The sequence below is a fragment of the Passer montanus genome, unplaced genomic scaffold, assembly GCF_014805655.1.
Source record: "Passer montanus isolate IOZ18808 unplaced genomic scaffold, ASM1480565v1 scaffold23, whole genome shotgun sequence".
In the NCBI taxonomy this organism is placed as follows: domain Eukaryota; kingdom Metazoa; phylum Chordata; class Aves; order Passeriformes; family Passeridae; genus Passer; species Passer montanus.
Window position 1 is genome coordinate 11,835,599 of NW_024366926.1, and position 27,203 is coordinate 11,862,801.

At 41.3% G+C, this 27,203-nt stretch overlaps 1 protein-coding gene across 41 annotated transcripts in view; it reads right to left on the bottom strand.

The window, feature by feature from the left end:
* ANK2 (ankyrin 2) overlaps positions 1-27,203 on the bottom strand; it is a 282,700-nt gene that overhangs the window by 84,262 nt on the left and 171,235 nt on the right. For 35 of the 41 annotated variants that reach the window (XM_039710549.1, XM_039710551.1, XM_039710589.1 and 32 more), the window contains 7 exons: positions 15,873-15,971; positions 12,540-12,725; positions 12,073-12,096; positions 10,132-10,230; positions 8,890-8,988; positions 959-1,057; positions 121-318 (listed from right to left, as the gene is read on the bottom strand). In XM_039710549.1, the coding sequence (XP_039566483.1) occupies positions 121-318; positions 959-1,057; positions 8,890-8,988; positions 10,132-10,230; positions 12,073-12,096; positions 12,540-12,725; positions 15,873-15,971 (804 nt within the window). The remainder of the gene's footprint in view (positions 1-120; positions 319-958; positions 1,058-8,889; positions 8,989-10,131; positions 10,231-12,072; positions 12,097-12,539; positions 12,726-15,872; positions 15,972-27,203) is intronic. The other 6 variants (XM_039710558.1, XM_039710591.1, XM_039710588.1 and 3 more) reach the window with 1 other exon arrangement.

Below are 27,203 nucleotides of genomic sequence, written 5' to 3' on the forward strand. Positions count from 1 at the left end.
ACACCCCTGTGGCTACTGCACCTACTTAAGGCTGTGGAGTTTGCTGACAGCTCTCACTTAGTTTTCCTGGTAAGAGCTACCAGGCAGCTCTGTTACATGAGCCAGGTGGGGCAGGTTTACCAGGGCACGGGCGTTGGGGTTGGCTCTCTTGTCCAGTAGGAGCTTGGTGACGCGGTAGTGGCCGCAGTGAGCGGCCACGTGCAGGGCAGTCAGGTAGTCCAGCGTCACGTCGTCCACAGGAGCCTTATGCTGCAGCAGGTGCTTGACACATTCCACGTGGTCCCCTTGGGCTGCCATGTGGAGTGGGGAGAGTCCATTCTGCGACAGAAGAGAACAGAACAGCAGCTTCTAGTAATCCCCATTTAGACTGTGGCACATATAAGAAGGACATTTGTTGTTGTGAGGCTTTGGCTTTGCTGTGCTGCTCAGGGGGCTCTGTTATTATACAAGTATATTCCCCTCATAGTTTCACCAAAGAGACAGAATTTGTAGGAAACGCATTTATTTTAGACGTATGTTTTCCAGATGTGAGGAAGAACACACTGAAATAATTTTCCAACTCTGAAATAGTCGGTAAAAATAATTAGGAGAAATGGTCCTCGTTATCGTATGTGACGGGTCAGAAAATATGTACCAGGAATTACTCTCAGGAGTGACTGACCCAGCTTTCACATCTCTGTGCACTAGTCTCAGGAAGCAACACAAGGGAGGGGCTGGCACTAGCACTCCACATCGTGTGTTTAGTCTGATACTAGAGAGGTGGGCAAGCAAGTGTAACTTTTCATATATTTGGAAAGGATTATGTAAGAAAACCTTATTTTGGATCATTCTTCCCATTAACACGTCTCATTTGGGAGGACAGTTACATTCCTGTCTTCCTCCTTGTCCTTTCAGCGACACTGAAAGCTGTGTGGAGGGTTACAGAGGTGTTCCATACTCTAACAGGGCTCACACACACCTTGGTCCGTGCGAGCAGTGGGGCACCTCGCTCCAGGAGCAGCTCCACAACCTGGTCGTGGCCACTTCGTGCAGCACAGTGCAGCGGGGTGAGTCCATCCTTCAAATAAAAGGAGAGAGAACAAATGAGAACATCCCCAACTGCTTGTCCTGGCACTCTGGGGAACAGCCTGCCAGGAATGCAGCCCCACATGTGTGAAAAAGCTCCTTTTTTGACTCCTAACTGAAGCTGGCTCCACAGCATCAAGTTCCATCCCTGTTCCTCCTTGCACAAGTAAAGGACACGCTAAGGTTACTGTCTGAGAGAGGAAGCTCATTGTGTGCTGTAATCTCTTCTCAAAGGATAATATGAGGGTACACTGCCTCCTGCCCTCCCTGCCCTCTGCATGGCTTTGGTACAGCACTGCCTCTCCCTGGGTAATACCTGCTGGGTTGAGGGTGCTCCATAAACCAGCCCACGTCCTTTGGACTGCTTTTGATGCAGGGATGAAACAGGTGATGTTCACACTATAAAATGTGCTCTAGAACTTTCTTTTGCTTTTAAACAGGCATCAAGACAAAGAAGACATTAAAACAAGAGAAAAAGAGAGAAACATAACCAAATCTTTCACTTCTGAGACTGAGGGGTGAACACAGAGCTAACAACTCTTTTCTAAAATTGCTGTCAGACCACCAACTCCACAATAGTTTTTTCCATTGCAGAGCACCATTCTGTACCAAAAGACTCACTCAGGGCACTATAAACGATCACAGCAGTGGTAGCAAATGATGAGGTGATGAACTATTTGGATGGGAGAATAAATTCTGGGTAGCTTTTGTATAGTTTGGACTTGATGCAGAAAAATAAGTATGAGGCTAGAAAAATGGTTGTGAAAGAATGTTAGTGCTGAAAAAAGGTAACACGTAGGATATGAAAAGCCATGTTTTCATCTCACTAGCCCTCAGCATTGTTCAAGCATGCACTTAGAGACGTCATCAGCACTCGCTCAACAGAGGTGGCTTACAAAGGTGAAACAGCAAAGTTTTTAATTGCAAGAAAAGCCTTCTCCTTTTGAGACATTGCCGCTCCTCTTGTGTGACATTGACGTTGTTATTCTAAGGAGCCCACTGAAGAATCCAGTAACAGCTTGATTAAAAGGACAACACACTGGTCTGAATTACTCAGGGACTAAAAAAGCAGCAAAACTACAAAACATGGCACTAAGGATGAGTTGGTGACCCTGCTTCATACACAGATGGACTGTTTACCTTGCTGGGGTTTGGAGGTAACCAGCATCACCATGTTTTTTAATTAAATGTAGCTCTAGACTACACAGTGCCATCGCCACTGCAACCTCGTTCTGGCAAACACTGCCCTGTAAGACCCTACAAAAGGCAGTTCCAAGAAGCAGAGCCTCTCTCATGCCCAGTTTCCAAAGCACAGAGCCCTTCTGAGTGAGCAGCACCACAAAGCTCCACAGCTGCAGGGGGCTGAAGTCTGCAGGAGGAATTTTCCCTCCTTATTTATCCCCTTTTTCCAGAGGCTTTTGTGACACACTGACAGGGTTAGGTGTACCTTGGTGCTCATGGTCTCAGAGGCATTCCGAAATCCCACAGAAGGTTTGCACTGAAATTCCACAGATGGGAGATCAAACCCAAAACCAGAACTCGTGGCCTTCAGCACTGGTAGATGGGGTCAGTGTGAAGAATTAGGTGGAACTACTTTACATTTTTTTATGCACTGAAACATCAGAGTCCTCTAAACCTAGTCTTTTTAGGACCAACTGAGGTATGTCATCATCTCATTGCCAGAGGGATTCCTACAGATAACTCCCACTGGCATTACAAAGGTAAGAATATATCCCAAATGCATTTCTGGGGAAGGTATTTATTTGGTATTTCTTTCCAGTTTCTGACCTCTTGTGCTCTACATTTTTAATCACTTTCCTTATCTGTGTGGTGGCTTTGTTGTTACTCTATTTAATAAAACTGAAAAAAAAAAAAAAAAGGAAAATTGTGTGAATCCTTGAACAAAAGCAGGACAAATCCCGAGAGGGAGAAAAGAAAGAAAAAGAAAAATACAAGCTAAGAAGCACATCAACTCCACAAGAAAGTCTGGTTAAAACAAAAAAAACAAACAAACAAAAAAAAAACCAAAAAAAAACCAAAAAAAACCCAGTAAATAATTTAAAACAATTATTTAGTCTTTATTCTTATCTACAATTCCCTTTAAAAGCAGAGATAGAAATTAGCTACCTACTCTACCCTGCCATAGCTGTTTTGAGGACCTCCCACAGAACCCCCTTCCCTTTCCTCTTTCTGCTCTGAGGAAAACACCATGTATATTTTAAAATTATTGCATATTTAGTACTTGAAAATCTTTTGCTTATATCTTTTATTCAAAGATGAGGGAGATTGCAAGGAGAGAGCTGTTATAGTAGAAGAATCAGTAGAGAAAACACTGCAGAGAAGCTGCCACGAGCTAACAGGAAGAGACACCCCAGTGTACCAAACAAATCATTTTGCACCATTATCTATTTGCCATGAGCCTCAGTGCTCTCAAAGTGACTTCAGGAGCTGGCCTAAGTACTTTGTCAGTCATTCTTTTGCTAATTGAAGAACACAGAGTGACCAATACATCAGGCACATCACTTGACAGGACACCCAGCTCTGGGTGAGAGGGACACAGACTTTGAAGCACAGATAATGGATATCCCATAAACACAAAGGCTGCCACGCCAGGAGACAAGAAATGCAGCAATTTTGTGTTTAGAGAAGTTCAACAATTATCTCCTTGCCCTGGATTGTGTGGAATGAAGAGTTAAATGTTTCTATCTTCCCAGTGACATCCTACACCTGGTGTTCTGCTGTTCCCACATGTGGTACTCTCCTAACTCACACTCTGTGATGTAACCAACATCTGGGTCACCCTGAGAAATGGCAATGCATTTGTGTGCATGGAAGCCAGGAAATTCCATCGATGCTAATTCTCTCTTAAATGGTTCTCAAAATATAAGGAAAACTTGTGGTTTGTTTTTTTTTCCTTGAAAATCAATCACTGATCATTTTTTAACCTGCAAAATTAATTCTGAATTCTGTGCACGAGTCCTAGCTGTAGGGCTTCCAAAGATGAATTATTTGGTCATTTCACAAATGCTTTCTTTCTGCTTAGCAGAGACACTGAGACAAAAAGAAGCTGTGCTTATGAGGGATTTTTAATGGGAAATGATGTGGGCAGCACATTCACAGGACAGTTGCTCACATTCAGTGCTCATTCAACCAAAAACTGATGATAGAAACGAACATCAAAGGCCAAATTATCAACGAATTATTCTAAACTGCAGTTGCATTTTCATGAGGGTGAAGTAAAGTTTTAGTATTTCATATGTCAAATATACAAAATTTTCTAAATTTTCTTGACAAATAAAGGGCTTTTAATTTGTTCATTTTTCATTATGACTAAACCTCATCTCTTTAAAAATGAACAAGGCAAGTCTCCCGCTTGCTTTAAGCTCTTGGCATAATTAAACATGCTGTAAAGTATTCCTCCAGGTCTGCCATTCACAGCACAAATTTGAAAAATACAGCAAAAATATACCATGTACTTGCTTGAGTATTCAGATGGTAACACAAATAACTCCAAATAGCAGTCATTTTCTGGATAACTTGCATAGACAATTCATACAACACCCCTTCCCACTCCCACCTTGTAAACATTATATGGAGCCACTGAATTTTTTATAGGAAATACCTGCATTGTGATTAGATATTTATAATCTGACATGGCTTTAGGAACAGCAAAAGCTGCCAATGAATTATTAGTGCTCAGTGCATGTAAGAAGATGAGGAGAAAATGTCACAGCAGCATTGCTGCAGGAACACTGCACAGAGCACAGTGCCAAGGCAGGGCCAGGATCCTGCTACAGTGGTTACCATTCCCATGTGGAAATAGCAGAGTATTAGCAAGCCTATTTTGTCAGGATGCAGATCTACCAAAGGAGATATTATTACTAATAAATCTCAGTTTCCAGAATGAGTGTTAAGGGGTGTCTGAAGCACGTTCCCCACAAAAAAAACCCAAACCAACCAAATGTGAGCTGCGCTGGCCACAGTTTCCTTCCTTTTGTTTTCCCATTGGTCCTGCTCATCTCCATGGGTGCCCTGCCACTCCTCCCAGCTCCAGCTGAGCCTCCTCCTTTCGTGGCCCTTCTCCAGCCCCAGTGGTGCACCAGACCTTGTTGCACCATTGCCATGCCTATCCCAGCTCCAGCTGCACAACACACTTACTATCCCACACAATAAGCTTGCCCTTCCAAGACTGGATGCTCCCTTTCATTCCATGGGTTTCATTCAACTGTAAGTATTCAGGATGAAAACCTGCAAGAGGAGATTTAAGAAAAGTCCCAGAGCAACAAAAATCTAATTTCAATGTTGGCAAGATTGAACAGGAAGACAACAAAATGTGTGACAGCTTCAGTGGCTGAGACAGGTGAGAGTGTTCCTCCCCCTCTGAAGGGTGCCTGCTTACTCCCACAAAAATGGAAGTCCCAGCAAGGTGATAAAAGCCTGTGAATAAAGCTGTATTTTAAAGGAAAAAAAGCATGCAGAACTAAAAAAGTCTCATATTCTTGTTTTTTTCCCCATACAATCTATAGAGAGAGATGATAAAAATAGAGATAATACAAAAACTGCATTCAGAAAGGATATTCCTAAAAAGTTGTAATAACCAGTAACATTTTCATATTCTGAATGTGCACACTTTTATGATTCCATTATATGAGTACTCCTTTTTATAGAAATACATGCTTTTTTGCCATACTAAAATTGCTTTTAAATGCTGACAATAATTCCCTCTAAGAATCCTTAGTATGTTCCAGAAACACTGTAAATGCTTTCCTTCCCTCAAAGTGAGAACTGGTATTTGCCACACTACCCTTGATCACCTGACAGTGAATTAATCATAAATTAAACTTTCCACCACCTTTCAGAGAACAAATTTCTGCACAATTTCACTGACCCACTAACTGTAACTAATCATCAGAATCTGCATGGGTTAGAATTTTGGCCAATTATTAAAATTTGAAATAAAATTATGCCATTGAAATTGTTACTAATGTAAGAAAACATATAGAGAATATAGGTTTGAGTAAAATTTTGAATATGAAATATTTTAGTATAAGAAATTTTAGCCATTAATTATTTAGTGAACAAAGGTCCAAGGAAGGTTTGTATGTAAATGCAAGTTGCAAAACATTTACCAGCTACTAGATAATAATATAAGCTAAAATAACATTGTAATATTGTACCATAATACAATAATTATCTACTGATAAAGATTGTATTTTTTATTATATAATATTACAGTACGATCTCTAACAGATAGTTCTAATAAAAGTATATTGTTACTGTATTTGAGAAGGGAGTTTACATTTCTGTTTTGGATACAATATAAAAGAAATTAAATTTCAATCTAAAAACTTACTTAAGACTTGATGGAGAAAAAATAATGGTATAACTTGCAAAAAAAAAAAAGTAAAATAATATTTTAAGATATGTAATTGTGTCAAGAGATTTACCAGTATTTCTACATTTTTATGGCTTTGTGAGAAATGCCATAAAATTTCAGCAAACACATTCTGAAATGTATAGAAAATAAAAACACTAATTCCTGGCAGAAAGCAGAGCTTTCGTTTGACATGCTGCATTAAACCTGGAGCAGCAGGACACATGCATCGTTTACTCCCTTTGAGGAATAGACATTTTCATTTATATTTTTAGACAACACAGGGGCTCCTAAAGAATCATTCCAGTGGAACATTTTCAAACACAGAAAGCTTTCACAGATTAACTTTGCAAACCTGAAGTACTGAAGCTCATCTGCAATCCGCTAAAAAAAGGTTTTGCATCTTAATTTATGCAGCGTCAGATGTCATGTAACAAAGCAAGCTAAAAATAAACGGAACGAAAACAGCGAGGAGTGTTTTAACTGAAGGGCGTATTTTGATGTGGTGTGCAGCACAAGACCTTGGCAGTGCAACATCCTGGTGTATTAATTCCACTGTTTTGCAGTGCCTGTGACCTGCTGGAAGGCGGCAGGTGCTCCTGGGAAGCCGAGGGAAGGCAGCAGGGAAGGCAAGGTGGGTTAGTACTGCAGCAGGGCAGGCGGGGTCTGTGCTGCCACAGACAGAGCACATCCCTGCCTCCTCCACGCTGCACGGACTCAGGCAGAGCCAGCAACTCGAGGTGAGTGGACAGAGCACAGGGAGAAGAGAGACACACCCAGAAAACATGAGCAGCTGACACAAAGCACAGACAGCAAAACCAAAGCTCTGGAATCTTCCCCACCACGAGGCGTACGCTGTCGGCTGCCACCGCGAGCCCTGGAGCAGGGAGGAGGAGGAAGGTGAAGGTGACAGGAAGCTGGAGAGCCAGTGCAAGCTGGAATATGTGTGCCTTATGGGTTTTCAGGGACCTCTTTGTACTGACATTTTGAGCCCATGTAGCAGCTGACACAGGGTAGGGAGCAGAGACAGTGAGACGACTCTGAAATTGGTCCCTCGCACCTACATTGGGCAAATCCTGTTCTCTCAGATTCATTCACAACTGTGCTCAACCTTTGCGGATGAGCAGGGATGGGAAAACACTTTGACCTCTTAAGACCCAAAACATCCCTCACAATCATCTGTATCAACTTGTCTAGAACAATATCTAGCTACTGAACAGGAAATAGATGAATTCAATACTGCCATTCCAAAGGTCAGATGAACTATTGCTGTATGACATGCTCAGGGGCATGTGGAATATCCTGACTGAAGTATATTATTAGCATTTCATGCCTCTTTTCCATGAGATTTTAGGTGTTTATTGTGGAAAATGTGAGCAGGAGTGACTTGCTGCACACCTGTTTGAGATACAGCTTTTTCCATCAGCAGTAGTTTCTAAAAAATAATCTTTAAAAAGTGAGATATCATTTCATAATCAGAAACCAAATCACAATTGCATACAGGGTTCACAATAATCATGACTGTCTTCAGAGCTTATGAACCAACAAATGGTTGATGTAATTAATATCCAAGTATCTGTAGAGGTTGAATCAACCCAAAGGGTAGCTGACTGCAATATCTTCTACCTTCCTATCAGGTTAAACAAAAACTCTTATGTGCATCTCTAAACTTTGTGTTTGAGACACTCGATCTCTTGGACATGTAATTTTGCAGACCAGCTGCCTAAATACCAGCAGCTCCTAAGAATAAGCCCCGTGCAGCTCAGTCTGAATAAATGATAGTGTTTTCCCAGGTAATTCCAAAATCCCATTTGAAGTAATTAACCCTGCCCATATAAAATGATGGAGGGGGTTTTTTGCCCTGAATGACTGTGAAATCACCCGTAAATAAAGGGCAGAGAGATGATGTGACGTTTCAATAGGACAACTGGGAGAAGGAAGCCAGTGAGAGTCACCTAATTAATATCCCATACTTTGTCTGAGGAAAAGACACATGGCTGCTGGCTCTGAGGAGATTATTTGTCCTGTATCAGCTCTCCAATAAAAATGGACTGAGCTCACTAGAGCTTCCACAGGACATACTGCAACTACCACGGACATTTAGGGGTCAGGGGACTGAAAGGCTTAGCTGAGTCCAGACCTTCTATTTCCTTTTGCTGCACATCATCTCGTGTCTTGTCAAGTTGGACCAACTAACAGGCTTATTCCCTGAAAACAATCAGTTCCATCAGCTTTTTCTTGTATGATGTAGGCAGGTTATACAGGAGAATAAAGGAAATAGTATTTCTGCCTCCTACTGTCACTAAAACCAGCTGTTCTTGAGTCTGATACCATCGAAAATAGTCAACATAAAACAAACACAAAAAAAATCCCCAAAAGCAAGCAAGGAGAAAATCCCAGTCCATTCCCCAGAAGGGACAATATCATATTCAGGGAACAGAAAGACTCACCCTGGTTTTGGCATCGATCTGCCCTCCGCGATCCAACAAGAGCTTCACCATGTTTGTGTTTCCCCTTTTGGAAGCCACATGCAGTGGGGTGATTCCATTCTACACCATGAAAAGAACAAACAATGAGCTGGATGGATCTGAAGGTGTGCAATGGGGGTGAATTTGGGTTCGGATCACAAAAAATGAGACCATCACATCGTAGAGAATAAACGAGAAAGTACTAGAGCATCAGAGCTAGGCACACACCATATAAGCTAGAGTTAGTAATTCCGTCCTAAGCAAGATTCCTTCTCCATTGTTTTGGGGTCCTTGAATGAAGGAAGCAGCGCATCTGCCCAAGCAGCAAACATCGCAGCCCCAGGGCCAGACAAATACACAAACACGTATCAGAGTCCCAATGAGCCAAGAGTCACAAAACACTGAAGCATTTCAATCACTGCAACGTACACAGAGGACACAAATGCGTCACTCCTACACAAAGGAACCTTCTTGTGTAGTGCCAAGAGCATAAAGGAGTGGTAGGCTGTGTAGGCTGTGTAGGCTGAAAGTCCTTGAAAACACTTTGGGTGAGGCAAGAGGTAATATTAGCAGCTACTCCAGATTGGAAACAGGAGGGAGTCAGTCTGGAAGGCAGAACCCTGAAGTAATTCAAAGTGTGTCTGGCAAAATCAAACAGCAAACTTGTGACAGGGGAGCTGGGTTGAGATTACCAGAGGTTTTCACTTCAAACTACGTAACTTGCAAAAGCAAAGAAACTATAGCGTGTAACTCTGCAGTTGAAGAGTAGTCATGATTAATTAGTTCTTTTATTGTTGAATTTGTACAACAGCAATATACTTCACTTTCTGGTTTTGAAATGTAGTTACATGTAAAAACATCGAATTCAAGCAAATATTGAATACCAAAAACGCCAATCAATCCTACATCTATTTCCAGAGTACATCTAACAAACAGAAAAGCCGAGGGAGTTGACACATTATAAGAGCATCAGCTTTCTGGAGCTGCCAAAGGATCCTGCTTCCTCCAGCTGGGAATACTGGCTGTTACACAACTCCCAAGGCCTCCAGGGCATTGCACAGAGACAACCTTTCAGAATTACTGCAAAAAAGACATCTTTGATCCCAACAGAACTTCAGCATTACTTTGCTCCTTTCTTCGCTCAGCTCTTCCCTTAGTCCCCCAAAGGAGCCCTCCCATTTCTGCAGGGCAGAAGGAGCAGAAGGCGAAGGGGCGAGTGCGTACCCTGGCTGTGAAGTCGACTGCAGCTCCGCGGTTCAGCAGCAGCGTGGCCACGTTGACGTTGCCGTAGTGCGCGGCGATGTGCAGAGGGGTGAAGCCGCTCTGCAAAGGGAAACAGCCCTCGTTACGGACATCTTCTCACACACGCTCAGCAGCTGAGCTAGAGCTTGCCTTTAAAGTGCTGCCCAACTAACACATAGTGTCAATTTTATCCAGACCGTGTCTGCCTATTCTAGACTACAGCCTTTCAGGTAGAGAAGCCAGCTTTCAGGTGGGAGATTATCAAAAGTGCTTCATTCTTTCGTTCCCCAGCTCAGCCCCCTGCATCAGTGGCCAATAAGAGCAGTTTTCATCACAGAAAATATTAATGTATTAGCCATTCTTAAAGAAAATAAAGCAAGTTCCTTATTACCATTTGGAAGCAACATGGGTCTTTTAGGCTGCATCTATTTATTGGGGTTCAAAAAATTATCACCAAAGTTGTTGGACTCTTATTTTATTCCTCTAAGAAACAGAAATATGGACAACATATTTCCTATTGGGGTTTTTTTTGTTTGTTTTTGTTTTTTGAAAGCAGTAAATATTCTAAATGCAATTAAAGAGTATGGTTTAAATGAGAAAGTACTTAGTAGCATAGTAAAAGATTCATAATTATTTCTATTTATATACAATTTGGATTGCAAAGGAGCTGAAGAAACTTCACAATCTATAAATAAAAACCCCCACATTTTATTTATTGTGTTTTGAATACTAGAAGATGCAACCTGTTCCAGCTATGAGATGTAGAATCTCTTGACAATAACATAAAAAAAGATTAAATTTTTAGAAACTAGGACAGAGAGCAAGCTTTTATTCTCATAAGTAATTCAAGTAGAAAGGGCCTTGCTTTTGAGGTTTCCCTGAAGAGCTTTACACTGATTTGATTGGATCTTGCTGATAGTTATAGAAAGGGAGGAATCCTTCTGTCTTCTTGACTACAGCGTGCTCTCAGCTAGGTTTCCTTCCTCTCAGTATCCAAACCACCATTTTAAGCTACTCCTGGAACAAAGGAACGTGGGCACATGCTGCCCTCCTTCAGCAGGCATTGCAGTACCCCTTGCCCTTTCCCTCAGGGAAGAACATGCCCCATGGAGCAGGTGCCCAGGGAAGCTGTCACCCTTCAGTTCACATCACTGCTGCCTCCTGGCAGCCTGCTCATGTGTGCACACACCAAAAGGGAAGCACGTGCATGCATAATTCATTCCCTCCTCCAGCAGAGAAACTCCATTATTCAAAAGCAGGTATTGAAACAACAATCTCATGCTTGGAACTTTTTCTTTCTCCTAAAAGTGGCAATGATCTTTGGGGAAAATCCCAGTCCAAGCCAATCAACCCTGTGATTTTTAGTGGAAGTAAAATCCATATAAGAAATGTGTTATTTACTGCAGGTAAATTCTGAGTATGTACTGTCCCCTGAGGGCTTTGCAAAACTTTATGAAAAAGATTGTAATAAGAAGAATGGTAAAAATAAGCGGATGCCCTGAACAAGATTTACCCTGGGGAATTTGATTATGCTTACTACTGTAAAAGACAGAAAATTAACTTTACCATTATTCTGGCCAAGCCAGACACCCAGATGTAGTTACACCAAGTGAGTGCATTTTCATAATTAATGAAATTGAGCTAAAAAAGCATCTTTATCCACTTAGCTCCATTACTTGCTTCAGACTCCTTTGGACTGATGTGAATTCTCAAAAACGTCCTTCAATACTGACACAAGAAAAAAGAAATTCTAACAGAAAGAATGAATAAAAATAGGGGGGTTTGAGCCAGAAATTTCTATGTATTAAAAAAAAGAGTAATATCTTCACTTTTATTGCTAACTAATAAGGAAATATTGGCAAAGAGCATTGAAAATAATCATAAGTAACAGAAAGAGTAATTAAAAATTGTTGATGTCGGTACCTCAGTCGTCCTATTCACCATCATCTGATGCAGCATGGTTTGGGAAAAAGAGGAACAATATTAAAGACTGGCCGCAAAACGAAGAACTATGTTGCTTTTTCTGAAATGAGTTATGCTGTTAATTATGAGAAAAGCCATTCAAGCATGCATTAACTTTAAACACAACCTATGCTCCCATGGGCAATAAACCAATATCCTACTTAATAGGGAAGCAGTGATTCTGCTTCTGTTCCAGTGGCTTCTGGTTTGCAAATCATGAGAAAAAGCTGGTTACCAAAGAAATGGGAGGCATAACTAAAAAAGTGCAAAAATGAGCACTTTGTAATTACTGTGTAGCTTAACGCTGCAAACTGATAGGTGTTACTGGTGATAGTGGTGGAGCAAGCTGTCCTTCCCCGCCGGAGCAGTTCCGTTCCCCCATGAGGATGCAGGGCTTCAGGGTGCTGTCCCTGGGCCCGCCCCGTTACCTTGGACTGCACGTCGGCGTTGTGGTCGTTCTGCAGCAGCAGCGCCGCCGACTTGGTGTCGTCCTTCCTGGCGGCGATGTGCAGCGCTGGCAGCCGCACCTTGCCCTTGGTGTCGTTCTCCAGCAGGATGGCCACCGCCTGGTTGTGTCCCTGCTGCAGTGCCACAGCCAGAGGAGTGAAACCGTCCTGGGGGCAGGAAACAAGGGGTGCTCAGCACGGCCGGACGGCCGCGGGGAGCTGCACCGCGCCCTTCGCGCACACCAGCTCAGGGAGCACGTTCCCAGCTGCTTTCCACCTCTGCACTCCATCTCCAGGGACGTGAGATTGGAGGCACAACACTTTAACTCTTTCAAACACCTTCAAAAGGCTTTCAAATATTTGAAATGCTTTAAAGATCCTCCGCACTTCAAAGTAATCTTTTTTAAGTCGAGTGCAAGCAAAGGATCATTCTACAGCATCTCTCTTAATTACTTCTCATCTTAAAATGGGCCACAAAGCATATTTTTAGCAATTTTTTGGCAAATTTACTGAGCACCGAGCAGTGTCAATGTGAAAAATACAGAGAGAACATGTTTATGAATATCTCACATCTCTGCAAGAAGAAAGTGTATCAAATGTGTTTGCTGCTGTTCCCATTCCAAGTTACACATGAACCATGAGTCAAGAAATCCAGATCATGTTTAGGAACATGATTTGAGGGAGGAAAATTTCACATTATTTATGTTTTTTGGAAAAGGAAAATCAGAAAAATCTCTCTGCTTGTAATTAATTGTTTTAGGTTTGTTTCTAAATAAGTTTAAAATTGTCTTGCTCCTCCACACGTGCTTGGGATGGCCAGTGCTTTAAAATCCATGATAACGAGCTAGCAGCTTGCTCTCCTGGCTGAAGTAGTACAGGCTACCAGATATTCCATTCTGGTTTCAAACTGAACCCTCTCTCTGGTCATGCATCCTGCCCAAGCACAGGTGCGCTGTAACTACACGAGAGATGGGACAGCATTGCTTTGCAATAGGAATATGGAGAGATGAAAGAAGAATAAAGGCCAAGTTAGGAAGGAATGAGAGCTAACATATGTTGAAAGAAATATCTGAAGAATTGCCAAAGCAATTCTTTCCCCTCAGTAATCTAATAACTTTCTCTCCCTTTTGCGTCGAGCTGTGGGTAGGTGCATTGTAACAGCGATACTGCTGTGGGTTCTGCCTGTAACAGAGATTAAATTCTGTACAGCGAATTAAAAAGGGGGGAACAGCTGACAAAACAGCTGAACTGTAAAGATTATTCTGAGATTGGGTCTACATAAGGTGTTGAAATGGCTTAATGCATTTGCCTTTTGCCTCTGGGAACATGAGAACAAATCCTGGATTAGAGACTCTGAAACTGAGCTCACCCTTACTCTCCTTTTTTATCTGCACGTATGTAAGTGTGAGAGGAAATGAAATGCATCCAAAGACAGGGCAAGTTTCAAGGCTTCAAAGACAAGCTCATCCATTTGATTTGCACCATTTCATCCTTCTCTAGAAGGACACAACTCTTTCTGCATTCCCCTCCTACTGCTTCTGGAAAGCATGGCTGACCGAAGCTTGGAGACGGCTTTTCATGCCTTTGCCTCCCATGAGAAGGGCCACTCTTTGATGCTAAACAGAAGGACCTTGTCCCTGCATTTCAGTGACATCCACAGTTCAGGCTGTCATCCCGCCTTACTGAATGTACCATTTCTTCATCCTATTCATGAGATGAACTCTGGGCACATATGAAAGCGATGGTGGCTCAGGCCTTCCTTCAGGAACACTCACACAATCATGGAAACCATCCCCTCAACCAGACCTGAACCTAATACTGACCTAGTTAAGCACCAAAGAGGTCAAGAGCCTTTACTTTACAAGATACAGAGTGAAAACTGATCTTTCTGATGGCAGGAGACAAATTTGGAGCCAGGGTCAGAGTAGGAATATATTTTATTTTTTCTCCTCTCTGCCTTTTCTACAAAACCAGACTACAGTGTGCAATCTGTGAATGTCTGCATTCAAACAGAGGCCACATGAATTATAACCATCTCGCCCTCACAATTCCTGCAAACTGAATGAATTCCCAGCCAGCAGAAGTTGCTGGGAGCTGGCTACCAGCAGGTGACTGTGGGCTGCAGCAGGGCTGGGCTCATGGAGAGCCCCAGTTCCACCTGGCTCCTTCACAAGGAGTGTGTTTCTGCCACGTTGCCTGGCAATCATACAGGATTTTGTGTTTCAGAAAGCTGACGTGTAATGTGATCACCACATCTACGAGGGGATTATTTTATGAGCTGTCATCAAATAGTACAGTACCCATTGAGAGAAGGGACAGTAAGACAGCTGTTAACACTGGCAGGTTTGAAGGGAAGGAGAGGGAGCATAAATGTACCAGCATTTCAAATTGATCCGTTTGTGAAGGCAATCCAGAAAGAGAATGTTTCCAGACAGATTAGAGAAAACAATACAGGAACAAAAGCTCTGGCCAGAGAGGAATTTTGCTATAGCTACTTCACATGTCACATCCACATCCATAGAACAAACAGGAAAATGACACTCTTTGCAGCACAGAGCCTGATCACTCACTCCCTTGGCTGGAATAAAGAACGTTTGGCAGAAAGAGGAAACAGAATGAGCATATTCCTAGTGACCAAGAAGTTTTCTCCATTACTCCTAAATCACCTCAGTATGTGGAAGGAAGCTTGTGAGATTCAGTTCCTCTTGAGATGGAGTCTCCTCTCTCCAGTTCAGGTGTCTCTCCTACTTGCACAGGAATTACTGCAGGTTTACAATCCACATCCCCAGTCAATACCATCCTTCTGCCTATTTACACCCACATGGTCCAGCAGTAGAAATAAAGTGTCCGTGAAGACAACAGCCTGCCAAGCTCACTGGTGCAATCCTTGTTAGCCATTTGGTTTCCAATTCACAACAGTCACAGCCAATAATGAATACTCACAAGTTACACCAAGTCACAGGACAGCCTCAGAAGCTGTGTAACTTAGGAGAACAGCAGCAAGAGGCTGGAGTAGGTGATCTCCCAAATGGTTCTGTGAACCCAGCACCACAGACAGCCTCGGCACTTCTGAATTCAACTGAAATCCCAAGACCCAGGAGCTGGGTTAATGGTTGGACTCAATCTGAGAGGTCTTTTCCAACCTAAACAACTCTGTGATTCTAAAACAAAGCTTTAGAACTAAGATTCTAAAACAAAACAATGATCTGTTGATGCCAATTGACACAGACAAGCCCTCTGGAGACACTTCACACAGTTCTGACTTCAAGTGATCTGAACACACAGGCAAAGAACAATATGAGAAAACCCCCTCACCTCGGTAGCTGTGCTTTGGTTGGCTCCATTCTCCAGGAGATATTTCACCACCTCAATGTGGTTCTCTTGAGCTGCCATGTACAAAGGAGTAAAGCCATTCTAGGAAGGACACAGGAGAAAACAATGTCACATTGAAATAATATGTACCAACAATAATGAACCACAAGTGGATGCACAGCTCAAAATGCATTTGTGTTCTTGTAGCTGAATGTAAAAAGAGAAACCTTGTATTTTTCCCTTAAGACAGTCATGTTCAATGCCATTTAAACCCACAGAACTCTCCATCCTTTCACACTCATTTTCTTCTGACACATTTTAAGGAAGCAATGGACACACTAATTTTTAATATAGCTATTCCTTGCTGATTATTGCCAGCTTTACGTCCCTGACCATTAAGTTTTATGAAAGCTGACAGGAAAGCAAGAGTTTCCTCCATTTATTACATTTACTTAACTGAAAACGTCATCCTCTGGAGACCATGAAGTCCATACCTTCTGACAAGCACAGCAGAGATGGCAATGGCTTAACATACTATGAAACACTTCTAATACATAAAACATTGCAAAGCCTCCAACATAAAGGAACTCAGCCTTGCAAAGGAACTGCATTTCTGACCATATGGCAGGTTCAGTTATCATTTAATTAAAAACTTACATTAAAATTACCTAAATTTATTAAAACAATTTGTTCTGGATAAAATGTAAGTTCAAAAAAATATTCTAAATCAATCAACCTACAGTAGAAATATGAATTATTTTTTTGCAATAAAGTATTTTAATGCAAACAATTGCAATTAATTACCTACAAAATCTTGATGAAAGAGAGGCATGGAATTCAGCTGTCTGCCTGATCAATAATTTATACAAATTTTTAGAATTTCTAAGAAGATCTTAGAAAATTCTTCAATATTCTATAGATTACTATGTAACATAAAATATAATCTTCTGCCTTGAAATGTCACTTTTAACTAGAAAATAAACCACAAACCAGACTTCAAACATGCAATTCATTTGATTTTTTTATTATCTTTTGTGCTGCCACACTGAATGACAGGATTGTGCATTCACACAAGCAATCAGAATCAATACACATACGCTGATAACCAAAAACTTTGTTTCAGGGAAGTCAATATTATTCTTTCTAGGAAACCTGCTGTGGAAACATTCAATAATTTCCTAATGAAATGAAATCTAATTTTTCAGTCACTGGATAACAGAGATTGTAGAACTGATGTCTTTACAACCCCTCTCTGTGTTTACAAATGTAGAGGACTATTCAGGCAATAAACATAATTTATGTTGTGGTTGCTGGATATCTGTCATACAAGTTGTAGCAAATCTTTGAATGCTGCTTTGCATGGTATCCTGACATTTCCATCGACAATCTTGGGACACAGAATTAAAAAATGACACCCAGAGAACACTTAACAGCAGTTCACTGCCAAAACCAGGGGGATGTATTTTGCGTGGCTTTGCACAGGAGTTACCTATTATCCAATATTCTCAAAAACTATTCAAATGATGGACTCTTCTTTTAGTCACAGATAGTATGACCAACACAGTCTGCAAATCCATCACACCACAGGATCATCATTTGAAATTGTGGTCAAAAAACCCGCAAAGGTAATTTGGTAGGAGCAAACCCAAGTTTCTGCACTACTGCCAGAAAAATAAACTATGCACACAGGGAATAACAAGTAAGAGAAGAATTCTGCAGAAAAGGCCCTGGAGGTTACAGGAGTCTTCCAGAGACTGGTCACTGTCAAGGAGCTCATTCTGCTGTAATAAAGAATTTATCTCCTTAGGAAAGCTATCTTTCTTTGAGAAAGGCTAATAATTGGTGGTGTTCTGGCTGGAAAGGGCAAAGTGAAGGAAAACAGTCTTTAAAGGGGGGGAGTCTGTTCTGCATATCCATGAAAACTATAACGAAAAAGTAGAGTTTACAAGGCTGCTGGAGGAAAAATTCAGGTAAGACATCAAGAAAAGCCTCTTAACAACAAGGTCAGGCTGATGGGGACTTCCTCCTCCCAAATCACTGCTAAAACCAGACAGCAAACTGGAAGCCCACAGAGCCAGCCTCTCCCATGTGTCCTCTGGGCTAGGAGGTGGGGACTCGGGGACCTCAGGTCTCCTGGCTGCTCCTCAGACAGCTCTCAAGAGGGAGCAGGAGATAAGAGATCCCACCATGACATAAAATGAAGGAAGGCTGCTCACCGAGTAACTGCGAAGGTGCAGGGGATTGCCAGGCAGAGGCAAGAGCTGGCAGAGGGAATTAGGAACAGACTGGGTTCTTTCCCACAGCAGTAGTAGGGAAGAGCACAGAGGAGCCTGCAGGTAACCCAGCTGGCTCACTGTTCCAGCTCTCCTTCCCACTCCGGAAAGAACCAATGTGGCAAACTACGAGGGATAACTCATAGTAATTTTCCACTCACCTCATCAGCATTTTCATGGTAAAGTCTAATCTTTCAAATGTAATACATGTCATTTGTAAAATCCTTCTAGCTTGGAATATTACAAGGATCACACTGACTGAATTGGGTGAACATGACAATTTTCAAACCATAGTAAATCAATTTGCTTAAAAGCTTTGAAGAATCTAAATTTTTTAATCAACTCAAGCCCCTGGTTCTGGAACAGAACTAGGACAATAAATCCTGGATTAGGAGACTATAAACAACGTGTACATGACTTCATGACCTTTTAATACCATGAAACATTTAATGTTTTCCTACACAGAGATCCAGAAGAGTGTGCCCATTCTATCATACCTGTGCTATAATCACACCCAAAACTACAGAAATTAGGAGAAAAAATTCTTGCACAGAAAGGCATAGTATCTTTGTTTTCCTTCAGGTTTTATTTATAGTCTGAAATGACTGTATATATTTTGTTGAAATCTGGCTCATTTTGGGAATTACAATATGCTAAGAGCTATGTGCAAAACTGCCTTTACCAGACATGCTGGAAAACATTCCTCTGAATTTCTCCCCCTGGCAAGGTCAAGCCTGACTTTGTCTGCTGGCAGGGACAAGTCTGCTTTCTCAGTGTGCTTTCAGCAAAGCTCTCGTTTCAGAGCTTCTAATTGCAGGGTCCCCAACTGCAACAGTCCTGGCCCTTGGCCAGGAAACTCCTATTTTAGGATTCTCAATATGCCTGCTCTCCTTGGCAGAGCTGTGCCCAGTGAGACCATGTGCTAGCCCTGCTGGAGCTCTTCCTTCTCCCCTGGCCACTGGACCCCAGGTGTTCCATCTTCCACCCCACAGGGTTTCTCTGATCCGTCTCCTCCACAGTGAGTTTCTCTCTCTCAGCCAGTCCTGCACTTCCTGAGTGGAAATGCCCACACAAATCAGATCCTTGCCTTCATTTGCTTTCCTTTTGTCAATCTAAAATCCCAGCTCCTTTCCAATCCCCTTCCCAGTTTCCCTTCATCTTTTAGTTGCTAAGAGCTGTACACCAATACTTCAGCTCTCTATTCTGCTTCTAGATATATGTCAAAGCTCAAAATGCCCTAAGTCCCCAAACTAAAGAAAATATTTTCCCTTGACTTCTGTTTCACTACCCCTAAGTGTCTCCTGCTGTACCCATGGGAAATTATTCTCCATGGCCATACTGCAAGGGAGACTGACCTCTCCCCTTAGCATGTGGAATGGGACTCATCAAGTTTATTGGGCCAGTGGTGAGCACTGTTTATTTCATAAATTTCTCTTCAGTTTATGATCACATACCATCCAGAATTAAAGGGAGAATACTGTGACTGTGACCTGGAAAAGCAGAAATGAACTACATTTTTCTTTCCTGTAAAGCCCAGCTGTGCAATCATGTTCTGTATGTTTAGATTTGGTGCATCATCTGAAAAATCAAAATTAATTGTGTAATGATATATAACATTCATTTCCAAACAATGGTTTCATCAGAGTATTCATGGTAAGGACAGAATACTCCAATTTCATTACCCCCACAAATGTGTACTGCAAGATGTTTACTGCTATAATATAAAGTCAGAATGAGAAATTATCACTAAACAGATTATAGTTCATACTTTCTACTACATTCACTGATTTACTGGCTAATTGGAGAAAATGAGTAGCTCTCAAATGATTTTTCAAGCTATTAATGTAAATTGGCAAGTCTGTATATGACTCAGAATTTGTATCATTTAATTGTCCCGAAGCCCTAATGAAGAGCACAGGCTGAAGAAGCAGAGGGATTACTAGAGTATTGAGAAAATCATACAGTTCTATAGCTTCATGGAGGTTTCAAGCTTGATGGAGGTTTCATTTCATGGCAGGCTTTCAAGGAACTAAGGCTCTTCTTTGCAGGCAGTACTGAACTGTTAGCTGTGGGCTTCAGGGTCCATATAGCTATTGTATTCATATACCTTACAGTCATAGATGAATATATATCTTTTTTTCATACTGATATAGAAAAGAGAGAAAACAGAGGTATATAATCTCTTCATTTTGCCTATTTGAAGAGGATTCATAAGTGTTAGCAACATATCCTTTGACTAACTAGTTACCATAAGCCCAGATGAACATAACTATTTTGTATTATTTTATGGGCCTCAAGGAACTGTTTAAGACTGTATTGGATGACAGAGATTAGCAGGAAAGAGAAGAAAACCAGCACCTCATGCAACAGTTTACAAACAGATGCTCCTATCTACTTCGTTTTACTCCATAAAAACAGATATTAACATGAAGGAAGAGACAAGCTTCGATTATTCATCAAACAGCTCACACACATTTAGAAAATCTGTGTGTCATGGTCCTGTGCTAAAATACTGTTTTATGCATTAAGATCATGATCATTTGGGGACCTTCAAGACCTATTTGAGGGTTTTTTCTGTTCTTCAGAATCTTGATCAAGATCAACAAGAACAGAAAGATCCTGATCGAAATCTTTGTTCACCAACAGACAATAATCTCCCTGTTTTCCTGTTTGCCACCAGTACCAATCCAAACCAGTGACATCTATGCCTCACCTTAACAGTTCTACCTGCAGGCACTTTTCCCTCATCCCAGCTGCCAGGAATCTCTACAGGAGAGGGAGTACCTCAGGCAGGTTATTCTGTCTCAAAGGGGAGAATGTTATGCTGGGAAGGAAAAGAACAGAAGCAGTGGGCACAAACCGAACATCATTTGTTACTATAAGGGGGACCAAGAACTGGCACAGGTTGCCCAGAGAGGCTTTGGAATCTCCATGCTTGGAAATACTCAAAAACCAGGACATGTTCCTGGGCAGCCAGCTGTGGGTGGCCTTGTTCAAAGAGAGGAGGGGACAAGATGAGCACCAGAACTGTCTTCCATCATCAGCCCTTCTGTGACTCAGTGACAAATCCTCCAACAATCCGAGCAATAAACTAATTGTAGTCAATGAAATATGAGGGTGACAAATAAATGCAATCTGCAAGCTAAATTTGAAGTACATATTTTGATAGAACCATCAATATCACCAGTCTGGGAACTTTGCTCGGAGCATTATGATCAGAGCCTTATTTTCAGCCAATCTATAAATAAACTCTTCATAAGAGGATTAGATCTGAGCAGGAGAGATTCTCTGTATAAAAGGGTGAATTAAGGATAGATTGAGGTACCTATGTTAATTTTTTGAAGTATCTTTTTTTGTTGCTCTTAGTTTACATCAAAATCCAGGATTTTAAATAGCAGTAACTTTAACAATTATTAACCTTCCTATTTCTTTTCCATTAAAATACATTTTCCATAAAAGAGATAATATTTTTTTAATGAAAAACAAACTGTTTTTCATTTTAAAAATCTCAAATAATATAATTATGCTGTTAAATCTAACAGCAACTGTGAAATTTATAAAGATAAGAGTCTAAGGTAATGGGAAATTAATCTAATTTAATTTTAAGGTACCTAAGGAATTTCACTTGGCCATACAGTCAAAAGGAAGTGGGCTGCTCTGAAGAAAGATTGGGAATATTCAAATCAAGAGCTCCTATATCCACATTGTGAGAGGGACTCAATAAAAACACCTATTAGATACATCACAACCAAATGAAATGCTGTGGATTTCTAATGAAAGCACCACATGCTTTCAGAGCAGAAGTTTTCCTCCATGCTTCCAACTGAGCAGCACATTATACATTCACTTCCTGAGCTATCATTCCTTTCATAATAAAGCTGGAAAGTGCTCAGAAGGGTGACACAGAGACTAGATGTATCTATGCACATAGAGATGCTGGATGTAGAATGGCACATCCCTAGGGGGAAAGCAAGCTGCTCTATCTATTCTGACCTGCTGTAAAATCCCCCAGCAAGTGTCAGCCAATCGTTTAGGTGACAATTCTTGCATCCATCACACATGGCAGATGTTGAGGCCCACAGAGTCCCATAGATTCAAGACGAGAAAAGTAGTCAGGAGCATGATAAGAATTACTGTATTTGGGGAGGCTCGTCCCTAAACTGGTTCAAACAGTTAAAAAAAATTAAATTAAATTAAATTAAAATAGTATTTACTGGTTTGAGAAAACAGATTATAAAGTAACTTGTAATAAATATTTCTTCTTTAAATGTAGTGACACAGAAGTCTACACTGAAAATAGCACCACCCCTTCAGCTGTCCTACTAATTCCTTAGTAATATAAATAGTGTTTGCCACTCTATACTTACACCATGGCAATAATGACAAAGCCTATGGATAAATGATGCTGCCTGGGCTGTGATAAACTTGGCAAGTTCATTCATGAGGAATCACCCAGGACTCCAAGAGCAGCACTATGTATACGACACCTGCTGCCTCCCCACTGCAAGGCCCCCCTCTTGGGAAGTGTGAGTTGGAGTCACTTCTGAGCCCAGATGCTGAATGTAAAGAGCACAGATATTCTATTTCAGTAGCTTCAAATATCACAGTTTTTTTCCTCAAGAACAGCAAAGTAATAACAGGGCCTGAAACACAGCCAGTCAGAAATGAAGATGTTCTCTGCTCTGGAAATAGCATTTTTACACCAAGGGAGCCTGTAATAGAAATGGAGCTGATGGAGAATAATGGAATGAGAACAGATTGGTCATGCACAAGAAAACAGCACCCTGATGTTGGGCATAGGTGAGGGCCCAAAGGCTTAGTCAGGAACAGTCTCAGGTTTTAATCTGGGCACTCATCCAAAACTGCATTTGGGGTTTGCCTCCTGTAACACGGTAAGGGAAAAGCAGTCCTGAAAGCATCCATTTATGTTGTGTGGCTGGGGGCTGGAAGGAGGACAATATTGCACTAAAACCAAAAATAAGATGTTTCTATTTATTTGGTTGTGGCTCAGTCATCCCCACACTCATAAATTTACATGGCCAGCATTTGCACTGCCTGGCTCTCACAGTCACTGCTGTGTCATCCCAGCTGGGGAGAAATGTGGTGTGTTAGTCTGCTGAGCCCTTACCCTTCTGATTGGCGTGTTGAGTTCCTGCAGCCTCCTAAAGCTAATATCTTCTCAGAAAAACTATTATTGACTGAAAAAAACCCACTTCTTGTTCCAATCAGAATATTTTCATCTGGACTATTTATCCTTTCATAACAGTAAATTCAAAGAATTGACTAAGACATATACTGTAAATATTTCCAGTTTGTTTTCAGTCTTTGATGAAATAATTGGGTTTTTTCATTCTTCTTAATGTATTACTTTTGTTTACATCTCTCAAAATCCATATAATCCTCCAGAAGGCATTTCTTCCCTTTTTCTCCCCTCCAGTGACAAAATAACAGGCCTGCCCCATTATTACATTTGCCATGACCAGCTGTGGCTAAAAGACTCCCCCTGATACACAGCAGCTAAAAATCTGCCTCTCTAAATAGATTGATATAAAAGCAGAAAGCTCAGTTGATGGAATTAAAACCTTTTGTCATAATGGAGTAGCAAATGCTCTGCAAAATGTGCTCCATTCCAAAGGTTAGATTATCCTTACAACCCATGGGGGGAGCAATCCCTGGTAAAGCAAATCCCAGGGCATCCTGACAGAGACAAGCTGATCGCTTCTCTGAGAATCACCTAAATCCCCCCTTTGCTTCTGTAGTGACACGGAACATGGATGCTCGCAGAGCTCTTATAGCTCCTTTTGGGAGCACGCACCGGGGCTGGAAATGTGCTGCTCTAAGGATTGCCTGCATTTGATAAGAAGTCTGGATAAGAGCTCAAGCAGTCACAACAGCCTCTCGTGCATACTGACCTAGGAAGTGGTGGCCATAGCAGGGGCAAACAAGCAGCAATATTTCTTGGCTAATGTGTGGTCAATGCGCTTAGAGCAGGATGTCGAGGAAAGGAAACCGGAGGGCTTTTAAATAACAAAATCAGCTTGGGAGAGGACTGATTTATCTAATCCTTGCTCTCTGTATCTGGGTCACTTTAAATAATCTGATGATTAAAAGGTAGCTCCTCCTCCTTTCATCAGGGCCCCTATACAAAGCAGTGGTCAAAGCATAACCTGCACTAATGGGGAACACGTTCCCTTGTAAACTCAGGAATTTTGACATTGAAAGGAATCACTTGTTTCTTAGGCAGCAACAGGGTGTGACAGTTCCCATAGAGCTCCCAAACAGGAGCAGATTGTATTTTCTCATTTTGCCTTCTATTTTTTCAGCTTTGTACCTCAATCACTTGGCATTTGCCAAAGCACCTCATCCTGGGAGGTGCAAGTCTCTACAGGAGGCTTTTCTTGACCTTGTCTGGAACAGAAGAATGTCAGGATGGACCATTCCCTAAGGAAGGCACAGTCAGGACAGCTCAGCATCACTGCTGCAGGGACAGTCTACAGGTACACTCAGTTACGAGGATTGCTGCAGTCAGGCTATCAGCACATTTGGAAAGATGATTTCCAGTGTTCAGACATCTCTGATGCCTGTACATGAGTCAGATGGTCCAGGATGACTTAAAGAGAAAGCAACAGGAACAAAGAGTAATTTGTCAAAGGAAAGGGTTGGACTGACTAAATCTGGTGATATTTCTTCCACCTGGAAAAAATTCAAGAACTCATATAAGAATTCCTAATATGTCAAAAATGTAGAACTCATTGAGAGGAAGAGCACAAAAAATAGTTACTTTTTGGATGCACAAGCAACAACTAAGACTAGGTTTGGGGTGAAGAAATGGTGCAGCTGTAGAAGAAGGGTAACACTGGGCTCAGTGAAGGTGTGTGATGGGGACATGAGTGTAGGTGGATGTGACAGAAGTGAGTGGCCAATTCCACTTCCATGGGTCTGCCCAATGGAACATTCCAATGCTCCCTGAAGACTCTGCCTGAATTTCCCACTGAAATTCCTAAGTACCTAGAGGATCACCCACCCAAGTGAATACATAGTTCAGCATGTATGGCATCAATCATCAATCCATGGCATAGACCCTGATCTGTTCTGCAAAGAAGCACAAAGCTCAAAGGAGCAGCCTGGAACACTTGGGTGCATCCATTACCTACTGTGTGTTCTCCTTCATACCATTCCTGTATTATCAACAAGTGCAGCCTGGTCAGATCTACACAGGACCAAAATAATGTTCAAATCAATGAGAGAAATTGCAAAAATCGAGTTTTCACCTGATGATACCTGTCTAGATCTGCTCACTGAACTATGCCTGGAGCCAACCAAGCAAAGGGCTTATAGATAATAATTATATAAATATATTTGCTATTTAATATTTGTAGCAAAAAGCACTTCTAACTGAGCCAAAAAATTCTGTTCTTGTCCACTTCTAGATGGAAACATGCCAGCAAAGAGCAGCATCTTGTAGATCTGTAGCCATTCTGGGTGTGCCCTCATGCCAGCCTTTGCCTGAAACACGCTCCAGGAAGATGTGAGCTCTCAAATGGCACGCATACAACTGGAAGTGGAGTCATTCAATTAGTAATCACTGTGCAATTAGGCTTTGTATCAAAATAGAAATTACTACTCTAAAAATAGTAGTGATGACATGTTAGCTTAAAAGGAACAGAGTTTTTAAAAGAGGAAGATGAACAAAATAACATCTCTGAAGGCAAACATAAAACTGAAGGGCAAAGCAAAGTAATCTAATAGAACTTCAAAATCTATAAAATTAAGAGCCCAGAATGCTTAACAGCCTCAGATAGCACAGATGGGGTTTGTAAACCCAGTGGTTTCAGTGGGTTTAATAGCATTTCCTGAGATAATTCTGTTATTTTGCTGTTGCAAGGAACTGGAAAATGAGTGCAGTGTTTCAGATGTCATTGCTTGTAAGTTTTGATGAAGGCCAGTGTTTTTGTGCCATTTAATCGAGAAAATGAAAGGAAAAACAACAAACTGAACAAGCTCAAGTTGCAACTACTCCTTTATCTACCAGTTCACCATCAAAGAAGACATTTTGTCACTATGGGAAATTGTCATCACTGAAAATGAGAAGGACTTCGACAGATACCAAATTCTTTAAAGAGGAAGTGATGCTGCAACCAGAGTAACTCTGCTGGCACTAAATCACTACCAGCAAAGGGCATTTCACAGAGGCCTAAAAAAATAAAGTGTTCAATAACAGAGATACCAAGGAGAACATGCAGTACACCCTCAGTAGCAACAACTCCAGCTAAAAGGTTTAACAGTGACAACATGGCACCTCTTTTCAAAAATGGAATTGAGACAAAATATAAAAATCACAAGTTGAGCATTTCAGTTATAATTTCTCACTTTTGTGTTCCATTTTACCTATAATGTGTATTTTTGTTCATATCTCACTTTCTTCATTGAGCTCTTTCCCGATATATTTTTCTTCACCTTTTTTTTATCAGTGACATCTTTCTAGACAAGAAAACCTGAGTTTTTGAGAACTCAAGCACATTCTGTTCAGTCATTCTTTTTCCTTTTTTCTTATCTAACTTGGTATTTTTCTTTTTTGAGCAGCTGTAGGTAGCTATGTTTGAACCTTGCTTCATCTGCTATCATAAACCACATGTCTATTCTTTACTAATTTCAGAGTTTCTGGTTTTTTCTCTGTAACATTTGTTTCCTATGACATGATTCTTGACACGTCAATGCAACCTTGAGCAGAAAGGCAGCATTCATCAGCTTCATTCCATTCATGGAGCGTCAAAAAGTTACTTTATAATTAAGGGACACCTTCCACTGGAATGTCTCCTTTGGCATGGCAGCAAGAGCCTCTGAACACCTGCCTGAAGCAGCTATTACCCATGTCAGCCATCTCTTCTGGAAACACACAGCAGGCCAGAAAGACACAACCCAAAGGCCCCAGAGCTGGATGACACCACATTAAATTAAGAGCTCTTCAAGCCAACAGGACTTGTTTAATGAAGACAACAAGGCACAAAGGCAGACACCCAGCAGCTCCAATCCATCCTGCCTGGAGGAAACCAGTGAGCAG